At 40.3% G+C, this 12,045-nt stretch overlaps 1 protein-coding gene across 1 annotated transcript in view; it reads left to right on the plus strand.

The window, feature by feature from the left end:
- The window catches only part of Gycalpha99B (guanylate cyclase 1 soluble subunit alpha 2), a 308,541-nt gene that overhangs the window by 231,426 nt on the left and 65,070 nt on the right, over positions 1-12,045 (plus strand). Inside the window, exon 9 of the mRNA XM_019040394.2 lies at positions 6,958-7,137. Within this exon, the coding sequence (XP_018895939.2) occupies positions 6,958-7,137 (180 nt within the window). The remainder of the gene's footprint in view (positions 1-6,957; positions 7,138-12,045) is intronic.

The raw sequence follows: 12,045 nt of genomic DNA on the forward strand, positions 1-12,045 counted from the left end.
GCCTTTTATAGCCGATGGCAAAAAAGCAACAGTCAGGCGATAAAGTGTAAAGCCCGGCGACGGGAACTATAGCCCGGCTGTATAATTTTTCATCGCTTTGTGTGGCCCGGCCGTATGACTTTTTCCACTTTCTACAGCCAGCTATATGATTTTCTATCGTCTCCTTCAGTCGGCTATAAGAACTTCTATGGTATTTTGAAACGCAGCTCCTATCGCCAATTCATACTAGGGAATTGTGAGCTCCTGACGTAATAAAAGTCAAATAAACAGCAAAAAAGCGCCCTCAAATCACTAGGCACTTGCCTCAGAAACTAGGGTCGAGTTTCATAGAAACGCACAAAGTTTCAACTTCGACAAAAATGAATTTCGAGTAGTTTAAAATTTAACTAGTCGTAAATTTTATCTTGTCACAGTTTAAACCCAAAAGAACGTATTTTGAACGTAAACAGAGTGGTTGAAATGTTTCCTTACCATTGTCTTATGGAAGAATAAAACTTCAAACCTCTTCTTTTTGGTTCAAACATAATGCACTTTCGTGCGCTTTCCTTAAATTCGGTCCAATATAGGGAAGTATTGCCGAAGCTGTGCCGTTCTCTGATTTGTTCATCAGTTCTAGGCCCTATACCTAAGAGTTTATTCTAATCTGCCTCGTCCTGGGAAAATGTTACAGGAACATTCAAAATTTGCCAAATTCCCTCCAGTATAATTCCTACATTTATGGGAATGTATCAATATTTTTGCTGAAACTTTTCTGCCATGTTAGATTGAATTGCAAACAAAATTATCTAAGACGTTTACGAGTCACCTAGAAAATTCGTATTTTGTCGAAGGAAATTTAGCAACTTCCGGAGGTTCACACGGTCGTTTACCTTGGCACGGCACAGCGAACCTGATCAGGAGAAATTTGCAGTTTCGAGGGAGAAATGAATGTACCTTTAGGATAACTACAGTATTCCTGCAGAGAATAATTTAGGATTCACGGCAAAATTATCCGCTGAAGTTTGTTCAGAAGTTAGAAATTCCAAAATTTTTTTACGTCTGAAATTCTTGCTTGTCATGTCACAGGCTAATGGTCAAATCAGACATTTTGCCGAATGCCCAGACCGATAGTAAAATGTTGATAACCTACCATGTTTTTACCGGATATTTCCGAGTGTTTCAGCACATGGAAATGAAAATTTAATTGAACGTGCAATTTTTGTCAATATGATGGTGCAAAATTCTAGACATAGCTTTTTACAGTCACACTTTTAAATAATCTATGCTCAACGAAGCAAGGTAATTATCAGAAACACATTTATATGGTGCCAAAAACTATGAAAAATTTTGCATTGGTCAAACATTTAACAACAAGATTTTATCGATATTCTCGAGGAAATGTTTTTGTCAAAAAACAAAAAACAAAATTTAATTTAAATCGAGCATAGAATTATTATCAACTGTCTCTGCTTGGGTATTTGACAAAACATCTGATTCGATTATTAGCCTGCGACCAGAACACTGGAAAAAAACCGCTTGGATCTAGAGTCCAGACTCTTAAAAACAGTTACAAGAAAAAGTACTCTTGATTCAATCGGATTTTTGCTTAAATCAAGAACCAAGCCTCTTAGTTAGAGCGGATTTCCTTATGCTTTAAGCAAAAATCCGATTGAATCAAGAGTATTTCTTCTTGTCCCTGTTTTTAAGAGTCTAGACTCTAGATCCAAGCGACTTCTTTTTCCAGTGTACATTAAGGCTTTGGAATTCAAAGTTTGGACACTAGCATAGCGTGAAATTCGTAGAAAACGACGCAGTTTCTCCTTAATAGTAGGTTTCAAATGGAAATGTTCTGCTTCTGCTTGTATAGCTATATTCAATTAAGTCGAAGCCAAGTTCAGTATTAAACCTCACCGTAGCAGCGGTTTCACGATAATTTCCCAGAAAACGACTTGGCAATTAGGAACGCGGCCAAATTCATAAGAAAAGATCAGGTTGGTGCGACCCGAGACCCGAGACTTCCTTCGACTTTTCAATATTCCTTGCTCGCGGGGTCTCGGGATCATCTTTCTGTTTCGATGCACTCGCGGTGTTGCTTGTCGTAAAATACTCAATTGAGTTTTTACTGTAAGAAAACAGTCATTTTTGACCAAATCGACAACTTTGTTTGTATTCTTCCCCAAGACCTGCCGTAGTACCGGTTCTCAACCCCGGTGTCGATTTAATAAGCCCGAGAGGTAAGAAGAAGACGGATTAAAAACTTTTTTCGCATAATTCTTTTCATCACGGTGATTCTGAAACTGTATCAAGTAGAACTTAAATCATAGGACCCTCGGCAGCTAGGAGTTCGATCTTATTTAATTTCCGATTGTTTTTGGCTCTTGATGCAACCTTTAATAACGGAAAAACCTCTAACACTCCGGCACTCACCATCCTTCAAGTATCTAAAGTTGACGTGTAATTGACGGGATTTGGTGAACATGTGAGCATCATCGATCATCATTTATTAATTTAAAGACGAAGAGTGTAAGGTGAGCTCACGCGATTGATTCACGTTCACACCACATTCAAGTTGGTGTCTTTTGCTTTTATTTATTTATCACGTAGACGAATTAACCTGAGTCAGCTTGCACTGAAAAAAATTCTGGGCGTTTTTACCAAGGTCCGTTGGTACCTTTACCATCTCACTTTTTTGTACCAATTATTAGTAATTTTACCAAGACAGACAGGTAAGCTTACCTAAAAACCGGTATTTTTACTGTTTTTTCAGGTAAGAATACCACTTTTATTGGTAATCAATTCCCGGTAACTTGGCCATTTTATCCCGGTAATTTCACCACAGTCGATAAAAAATATTGGCATTTTTACCAAGGTCCAGTAAAATTACCGAGAAAGTTCAACAATTTTACCGAGATTTCTCAGTAAAATTATACAATTCCATAAATGGTAATTTTACCAAGAAAAAACTGGGATCAAATAGAACCCTGAATTCTTGGTAATTTTACCATTTTCTTAGTAAATACACCGAGATTTTTTTTTTCAGTGTGGGTACATTTTACGTTGCCTTAATTTTAATTTTGTGTGCCTAACAAAAAATAATAAGCTTTGCTCAAATTCTGATTTTTATTCTCAATAATAATAGAAGCAAGGTGAAGCGAAAAGCTCGTTGTGTGACGTCATTTGTCTTAGTAGTGCACACGATTGTTTTGTAAACCTTGGTTTCATCCGTATTTTACATCTGGCTACCGCAGCGCATTTGCACTTGTTGCTCTGCTTGATGAAAGCAAATTGGAAAAAACCATGGTATGAGCTAAAACCATTAAATTATTATTCTGTGACAAGCGCAACTGGCTCTCCACGTACAATCTGAATAAATGATTATTCACGCACTGAGGTAGATGTGTTGCTTGAATAGAGATGGAATATGGCAAATTTTATACGAATGTCTCCTCGGACCAGCACTGACACAATATATTATTTTCAAACTCATTAGAAAATTAGACAAGGTCAATTATATTTATTAGCTACTTGTATTGAAAAAATTAACGAGGGCAGAGAAAAAACTTTGAAAGAGAGTTTTCATGACTGTGATCACAATTTCTTTGCGATTGCAGATACCAGCTTGTTCATAAATACTTTTAGCTCTATGTAAACTTTGAGGAGAGAAGTCAGTTAAGTGTCAATATCGGCGCCTATGACACCCTGCTTTGAGATCTCACTACGCTTGCGATAACCGCGATTTTTCATTTCTTCTTCAAAATATAAGACAATAGGCTGCAGATATTTTTTCAGAAAGTTAAAAAGTAAAATTTTTGGATAGCTGGATTGTTTTTTGAAACCATAAAAAACAATGTTCGAAACTCACCTCTGAGTTTTAGGAGCCATCTGGCGCATCAAGCCCGATTTTTAGGCGCCATTGAAGATTTTTTAGGAGCCAAGTTGACTTTTTGCCTATATATTACGGCGCATTTAGTGAAAAGTTAGACGCAAGATGTTTTCGTGACAGAACTAGTAAGTAGCTGTAACTTGGGGATTAGTGGGGATGACAAAAGCACTAAGAATGAAATCGCGAAGAAAAGAAAAAGCAAGCTTTTACTTGTAGTGCTGAAAAGTCTGAGTTTTTTCAATTCAAATAGATTTGTTTTTCTTTCTTTATGTGATACTTTATATGAAAATCCAGATTTTTAGGGGCAATTCTACGGCCAGGTTGGCGCAGAGCCTTCATTTTTTAGGCGCCATGACCGATTTTTTAGGCGCATTTGGCTCGTTGGCGCCAGTGAGTTTCGAACACTGATAAAAAACGCGACCCCTATCCTGCCATGCCAAGGAAAAACGCCGTATGAACATTCGAGAGTTGCCAAATTTCCGTCGATAATATGTTTATCTTAGAGGAAAATTATGAATATGTTTCCTTGAAATTTTCAGAAGTTTTAAATAAAATTACAAAAAAAATTATCTGAGAAATTGGTAGGCAAATATTCAAAAAATGTTCCTGAAAATTAGTGATTTGACCGGGGAAATTTGGCAACGGCTGAAGGCTCATACGGCGTTTTTCCTTAGCATGGCAGTATTAAAAGCCATTATTTGTTGCAATTTGTCGACATGGCGCTTGCGATACGTTGGCCGGAAGGTGTCGATTTCTGATGTGTTTAATGTGATTTCCGTGCAATTTTACTCTGAAACAGTGCACTTAGGTGGCCGCATCCGTCGTGCGCAATAGACCGCATCAGAGAGTGGGAAACGCTGTAACGGAGATTCGAATTTTTCCTCTCTAGCCATTGACGGTTCCCACATCTAGGAATTTCGTGCCCAATAGAATCTTGCTAGGCCGGCGATGTGGATTTACAAGCTCCGAGTTGCATCGGGCGTAATCCTTTGACGCTAATCGAATCCGGGCTGAATGACGGAGACTGACGTTAAAACGAAATCCCCATTTTAGGTAATTGGTTCTCCGGAGCGGGTGTGCTCGTGCATACGTCAGCCCTCCGTTGACATTCGGGCTCGGGAATAATTCCCGACCAACGGACGTCACGTTAATCCAGCCTCCATTACATGAAAAAACAACCCATGTTGCCAAACCGACCGATTGCTCATTTCAATAAATTAGACCGCCCTCCTAAAAATGGTGAGTGCCAATGAGTAGAAAACCAAAGTCATATGAATATAATTTCAACTTACATGAATAGAATTTAACTCATGTTAGCAGAATTTCTCTATCCAGTTTTCGCAAACTTCTGTGACTAGAGATTCGAACTCATATGACTATACGGAGATCTCAACTCACATGAGTTCAGCGTTGAATCTACCGAGTCCGATATCTCAGAAACAGTGTTCGAAACTCACAGGCGCCAACGCGCCAAATGCGCCTAAAAATCGGCCATGGCGCCTAAAAAATGAAAGCTCTGCGCTAACGTGGCCCGTAAAAATTGTCCCCTAAAAATCTGGATTTTCATAGGAAGTCACATAAAGAAAGAAAAAAAATCTGTTTGAATTGAAAAAACTCAGACTTTTCAGCACTACAAGTAAAAACTTGCTTTTTCTATTCTTCACGATTTCATTCTTAGTGCTTTTGTCTTCCCCAAGTTACAGCTACTTACTAGTTCTGTTACGAAAATATCTTGCGTCTAACTTTTCACTAAATGCGCCGTAATATATAGGCAAAAAGTCAATTTGGCCCCTAAATAATCTTCAATTGCGCCTAAAAATCGGGCTTGATGCGCCACATGGCTCTTAAAACTCAAAGGTGAGTTTCGAACACTGATGAGTAGAAAATCAAAGTCATATGAATAGAATTAACTCGTAGGAGCAGAATTTCTCCATCCACTTTTCGCCAACTTCTATGACTAGAAATACCAACTCTTTTGACCATATAGAGATTTCAATGCACATGAGTTCACCGTTGAATCTACCGAGTCCGATATCTCAGAAACTAGTCACCACATCAAAAAAAGCATGGGAACAAAATGTTTTTATTTTTCAAATTTACTTATGTCGGTGTCTCCTGGTCAGAAACAGCATTTCTGAAAAATGAAACAAATTGAATTCATATGAGTTGATCTTTTCTTTTCTAGTAGTGAAAGTAGAATTTACTAGTGGTATGAGTAGAATTTCTTCTCATATGAGTAGGATTTCTACTCATATAAGTACGAAGTTCTACTCATGCGAGTTGGCAAATTCTGGATATCCTACTCGTCATTTTTAGCAGGGCGAGGTTAGCACTGCTGTACTACGGAAGCATGCCGTATGAACATTCGAAGGTTGCCAAATTTCACTGGATAAAACATGTATTTTTGCGAGGATAGTTTTGCATATTTTTCCTTGAAATTTTCAGACGTTTCAGAGTAAATATCGAATAAAATTGTCTGAAAATTTTGAAAAACATACACACACAATTTTCTCTGCAAATTCGTCTTTGATTGAAGGAAACATGGCAACGTCTGAAGGCTTACACTGCGTTTTTCCTTAGCACAGCAGAGCATAGAGGCTCTTTAGAATGACAGTGAGGATGTGTGGGATCTATTTCTAATAGAGCTTTTATACGTCTCAAGGATTGGCGATTTACGTAATTTTTCCCATGTGCAATTCCGGAGAAACACGATGGCGTCTATAGTCGTCTCTGGAACGACCTCTCAAATTAGAAGCAATCAAGACAGCTTTCGAAGTTGAGGCCGTATTGGAGGGAATCGCCTACGTTGTGGTGAGAGTCCACCTTTACAACCAGTAAAAGTATCCTTGCATACGTAGAGAGCGCATACATTGGCAGTGTTGCCGTTTAGTTGCGACATTCGCCATCGGCATTGGCTTCAGAGAGGAATTTTCAATTTCTTGTATCCCTCTCTGTCCGTATTGGTTAAATAGATTGAGTTTCTACCATTAGGACCCCCTTGCCTGACTCCATTGTATTTGTTTTTAGTGTCTGAGTTTTGTGGCATGGAGTAGGTGAATTCAATATAATAAAATTGTTGTTTTGCTGTGTTGCAGGGTCTAGAATTGAAGGGGCAAATGGTACACTGCCCCGAATCGGACTCGTTGCTCTTCGTAGGATCTCCTTTTTTAGACGCCTTAGACAAGCTGACCAGCCGAGGTCTCTTCATCTCAGACATCCCGCTTCACGACGCCACCCGTGACGTCATCCTAGTCGGCGAACAGGCCAGAGCTCAGGTAATTAATAACTCATAAATTATGACGAATAACATAATATGTATCACTAATTCATAAAATTATTATTTTAATTCATATTTCATCAATCTCTGTACATCGAGCTGCTTCTTCCACACCCACAGTTCGACTTCGTGTCCTAATTTTCACTAGAGTACCTGTATAGCGAGAGTATAGACGGATGTGAAACTCCGAAAATCCATCAGGCCTTCACCAATGCCTCCGCGAATAAAGTTAGGGCCCAGAAATGCAGCCAACCTATGAATTTCAATTATCCAGAGCGATTTATTAATACAATTGTTACGAACCATCGTTTTCATATATAAAGCACGTATTTGACTTAGTTTTTGCTTAAATTTACTCATTTTTGTGGAAGAAAGCTCATTTATGTACTTTCTTAGCCATTTTCGTTAGAATTGGAATCTACAGACTGGCAGTGAAATTTTGTTCGTTAGAAGTTGGTTAGAAGGGTGGCTGCACTTTTGGGCCTTAAGCCCTCCATGAAGCGATCTGTCCATACTCTCGCCATACAGGTACTCTAATTTTCACTGGAAGAATTAAGCCCTTCGGGTCCAATGTAAATAAACCAAATAGTAAAAAATGTCTAGACGCGTAAAGGAATGCTATATTTTATATCTTCTGGAATCGACTCTGAATAAAATTTGATAGATTTTCGCCGATAACTACACTTCTCCTGTAAATATTGGTTCTTGCTTGTAACAAATCAACTCCCTTAGGTTGGGTCTCTTTTTTGGGCCGCGAGAGCTCCATGAACAGCCTATAGGTAGTAAACCAATCAGAGAGCGGACTCGACCTGAAAGCTCTCTCTCTTTATATGTAGCGCTCAGATTCGCCAAATGATAAATCAAAGAGTTGAGCGATAGAAAACCTAACTCAATTTGCAAAAAAATTTACCCAACTAAGTGCTCACCCCAACATTCATCAGTCATCTTTCGGCAAATTTTACGCTCGGTGAGTTTCTCGTCAATCATCTAAAAGCGAAAAGTAGCGTTGACCTTCGAACTTAACTTTCACCCACCCGATTGAATTTCCTTAGATTTAGATTAGATTTTCAGGTTTTTTTCTTTGATGTGTGTTGCACTAGGTGCGGTTTGAACATTTCCAAGGAAACACCCAGACCTGTAGAAACATCTCTGAAATTTACGGGACCCCCTCTGATTTTGCCTTTAGAGCCTCATTGAAGGCCTAAAACTAATAAACCAATTGGAGACGGCTACAGACTTGATCTCCCCGTCTATGTACCTTACTGCCGTGCTAAGGAAGAGCGCCGTATGAACATTCGAGAGTTGCCAAATTTCCCTTGATAAAACATGTATTTTTGACAACATTCATGCATATTTTTCCATGAAACTTTCAGATATTTTAGATGAAAGTGCGTACGAAATCGTCTGAAAATTCTGGAAAATAACATTCGCAATTTTCCCAGTAAATTCGGTTTTTATCGCAGGAAACTTGTCAACGTCTGAAGGCTCATACGGCGTTCTATCCTAGCACGGCAGCTTACTCATCTCCAAAGTTCGAGTTAATCCAAAGGCAGGAGATCGTAGAGTCCCTTTATACTGAGAGTCAAGACAACACCCCCTCATGGAGTCACAAACGGGAATAAAGATTACAGAAATTGAACGTTTTTTGTAATCTTTGATCGGCCCATTCTCAAATTCTTCTCTCCGTTCCTTCTCTCATTCCGTTTGTTCCTTGCCGAACCCGTAATTCCCGGTCCATTCCAGATTATAATCTTTGCAATCGGTGAAAATGTAATCTTTATTCCCGTTTGTGACACTGTGAAGGCCTAAAATACGGGAACCAATCAGAAATGGATTCACATTAGCTTGACTCTCAGTCTAAAGGAACTCTAGGAGATGGGAGCCCCGTTAAAATCCGACAACCCTCCTTCTCTTCCCCGAATCGATGGTATCTGACCCGCGGCTCGACGAACGGCGAACTTGGCGGCGCGGCGACCCATGCGCAAGTTCAACGGTCAGCATGCAGATAGCGTACGCCGAAAAATAATAAAGAAGTTGGAAGACAATCTGAAATTCAAATGAGGTCGCCGGGGGTCGGGTCGCCCCTCCGAGGGGGACAGGTACCGAGTCCGTCGGAGGCGCGGGCCCGCGGGTCATTCGTTCCAGCCTGGTACCTGCTCCTAATCTGTATTGGAAATTCACCGATCACCCCGAATAGGTTCAAACCACTCCGCATAATTCCCCCCTTCCCCCTGCCTCCGCTCCCGGTGCATAATTCAAAGAAAACAATGACGTTGATGCCGGACTGCGCCTAAGCAAGTGCCTTTATAGGGCGAGTATGGACAACTCGAAAATTTGGAGGTTAGGTTTGATCAGGTCATGTAGCTTTTGGGGCCCAAAAGAGGAGCCAACCTATGAACTCGAATTATCCAGTGGTACTAATTTTCATATTTTAACTATTTACACGGATCAAAAATTATAAAAGCACATAAAACTTAATTTTATAACAAAGAGATGAAAATGCAAATTAAAAGTGACCTTATTTGCTAGTCTGTAAGTTTAAACCAACAAAACACGATTCTGTGACTAGCGCAACCGGCCCATTCGTGATCCTCTGCCATAAAGTCAAAGCGATACTCTTGAAGGCGCTCCAAGCAACTATTCCACCTCGAAAGTATTGCACAGTATCAGACGAAAATGAAGGCGCTCTAGAGAACGTGAATTGACTGGTATCGTTTACCACTGCTCCCGGCTGTATCGACGGCGTAGTGCCTCTATGTTATTTTTTTAAAGGAGAACAAATTGACATCGTTCCTTGAAGTTTATGCAGAATTTTCCTCGCACAGAGAAGGAAAATCCCGGCAGTTCTAAATAATTGCCGTTGAGTAGTTTTCCGTTTAAAAAATAAAGTATGACAGGAAGTCTGCGATGTCACAAACCGAGTTATGTGATTGCCGGCTTACACCGTCGATGTGTCCACTGATCGTACGATATGCGGCTCCCGTTCGATCGATTTTTGTGGAACGTGTTATTAGATGGCATTTTTTTAAATGGGAAACTCGACTTTTAACTCAATTTTCAGTGGTGGATCTTAGATTTTGCTCCCGAAATTATTCTTTACACTACATGGAAGATATAGGAGTGAAGAGTCTCAGAAATACCGAGATGGGCGAAAGACGTGTTCGATACGTCATAACTTTTTCAATTTTGTGAGTTAGTATCTTCTGACTTGGACTACTGTCCTATAATCATTGAAGGAGAAAACTTTTTTTTGGTGGGGGGAGGGGGGCGGTGGTCACGACCTTCTAACCTCCAGAAAGAGCCAGGGAGACATTCTCCCAAAATATCAACATTTTCAAGGGGAGATCGCCCATGTGACTTGCGTATCGAGCGTTTCTTTTACCCATCCCAGTATAATGTCTCTGATGGTCTTTTGTGCGTTTTGGTATGCGAAAATTTTACGAGCCGCACAACCACGACTATTCTGCCGTGTTTAGGAAGAACGCCGTATGAACATTCGAGAGTTGCCAAATTTTCCTGGATAAAACATGCATTTTTGACGAAATTCAAACATATTTTTCCTTGAAATTTTCAGATATTTTAAATAAAAGTGCTCACAAAATTGTCTAGAAAATTTGAAGAAAAATGTTATCAACTTCCCCCCAAATCCGTATTAATAAGAGGAAAGTGGGCAACGTCTGAAGATTCATACGGCGTTTTTCCTTAGCACGGCAGTATTCCGATCATCGCAAAATCCAAGACCCTCAGCCCTGCCTCCGTTCATGGTGGACGTTTCACGCATCCTCGAGGGGTCTCATCAATACAGGAGGCCGGACGTATAATCACCGAAAGACTACATTCGGAATCCATCGGACCGGTCCGTAAATGGAGGCCATAAATCAAAGGCGGTGGCGGCGGCCCAAAAGCGCTGGCCGGCCGGGCTGATGGATGCACGCAATTGCCGCGAACGCATCGTTAAAAATAATTAGCCCTCGGCGGTGTTTTAAACCGCGCCCGCGCTTCGGCCCCAGCCCTCTTCGCTTAATGCGTCCGCGGAGATTTCCCACCGAAGCAGCACCGTCGCCAGCCAAGCGCTAATGAAAACCCCCCCTTCGGACCCCCCGAGTCCCCCCTCGAGCGGCGCCCCCGCACTTTTCCACCGGAGGGTGCTGTCGCGGTGTTGACGAGTTGAGCCGGAAACAAATCGACGGTGGAGATGGAGTACCTTTATAGGGAGAGTATGGACAACTCGGAAATTTGGAGGTTAGGTTTGATCAGGTCATGTAGCTTTTAGGGCCCAAAAAGGCAGCCAACCTATGAGCTCGAATTATCCAGTGGTACTAATTCAAACTACGAGAGTAGGTGCACTGATCAAAAATTATTAAAGAACGTATAAAACTTTGATTTCGCATACATTTCCTTAGTTTCAAAGTCTTAATCCTTAAAAACGCTTGCTTACAATGCGCTGTCGGCCCTATTGATTAATTTTTCAAATACTTTATAAAGAGTAACTTCGAAGGTTCTCACCTCTTGCTTTTAACTAACGACTTTTCACAAATAGCACTTAATTTTTGGTGTGAAAATTTTAACTTTTGATTTTTTTTTTTTTTTACTTAATGTGCTACCACTTTACACTGTGCTTCTGAATTTTGCATACCATTTATCCCTGCTACGAGTTCTTTCATTTTTTATTTAATATGTATATTACTTTCGGAAATGGTACTTGGATGTCGCCCTGTAGCACCCCTTGACGACACCTAACCGCTGATGCCCCGGTAATCATACCAAAAAATGTAAAAAGTTGCACGGAATCGGCAACATCGCAAATCTCTTGGTTCCCTTTTGAAAAATGCAGTGGAGTTATTACCACTAGTGTTTTCATATGCAGCTTAGCATTGAAATTTTTTGCTCCGTGGGCCCGGAATGC

The sequence above is a fragment of the Bemisia tabaci genome, chromosome 3, assembly GCF_918797505.1.
Source record: "Bemisia tabaci chromosome 3, PGI_BMITA_v3".
In the NCBI taxonomy this organism is placed as follows: Eukaryota; Metazoa; Arthropoda; class Insecta; order Hemiptera; family Aleyrodidae; genus Bemisia; species Bemisia tabaci.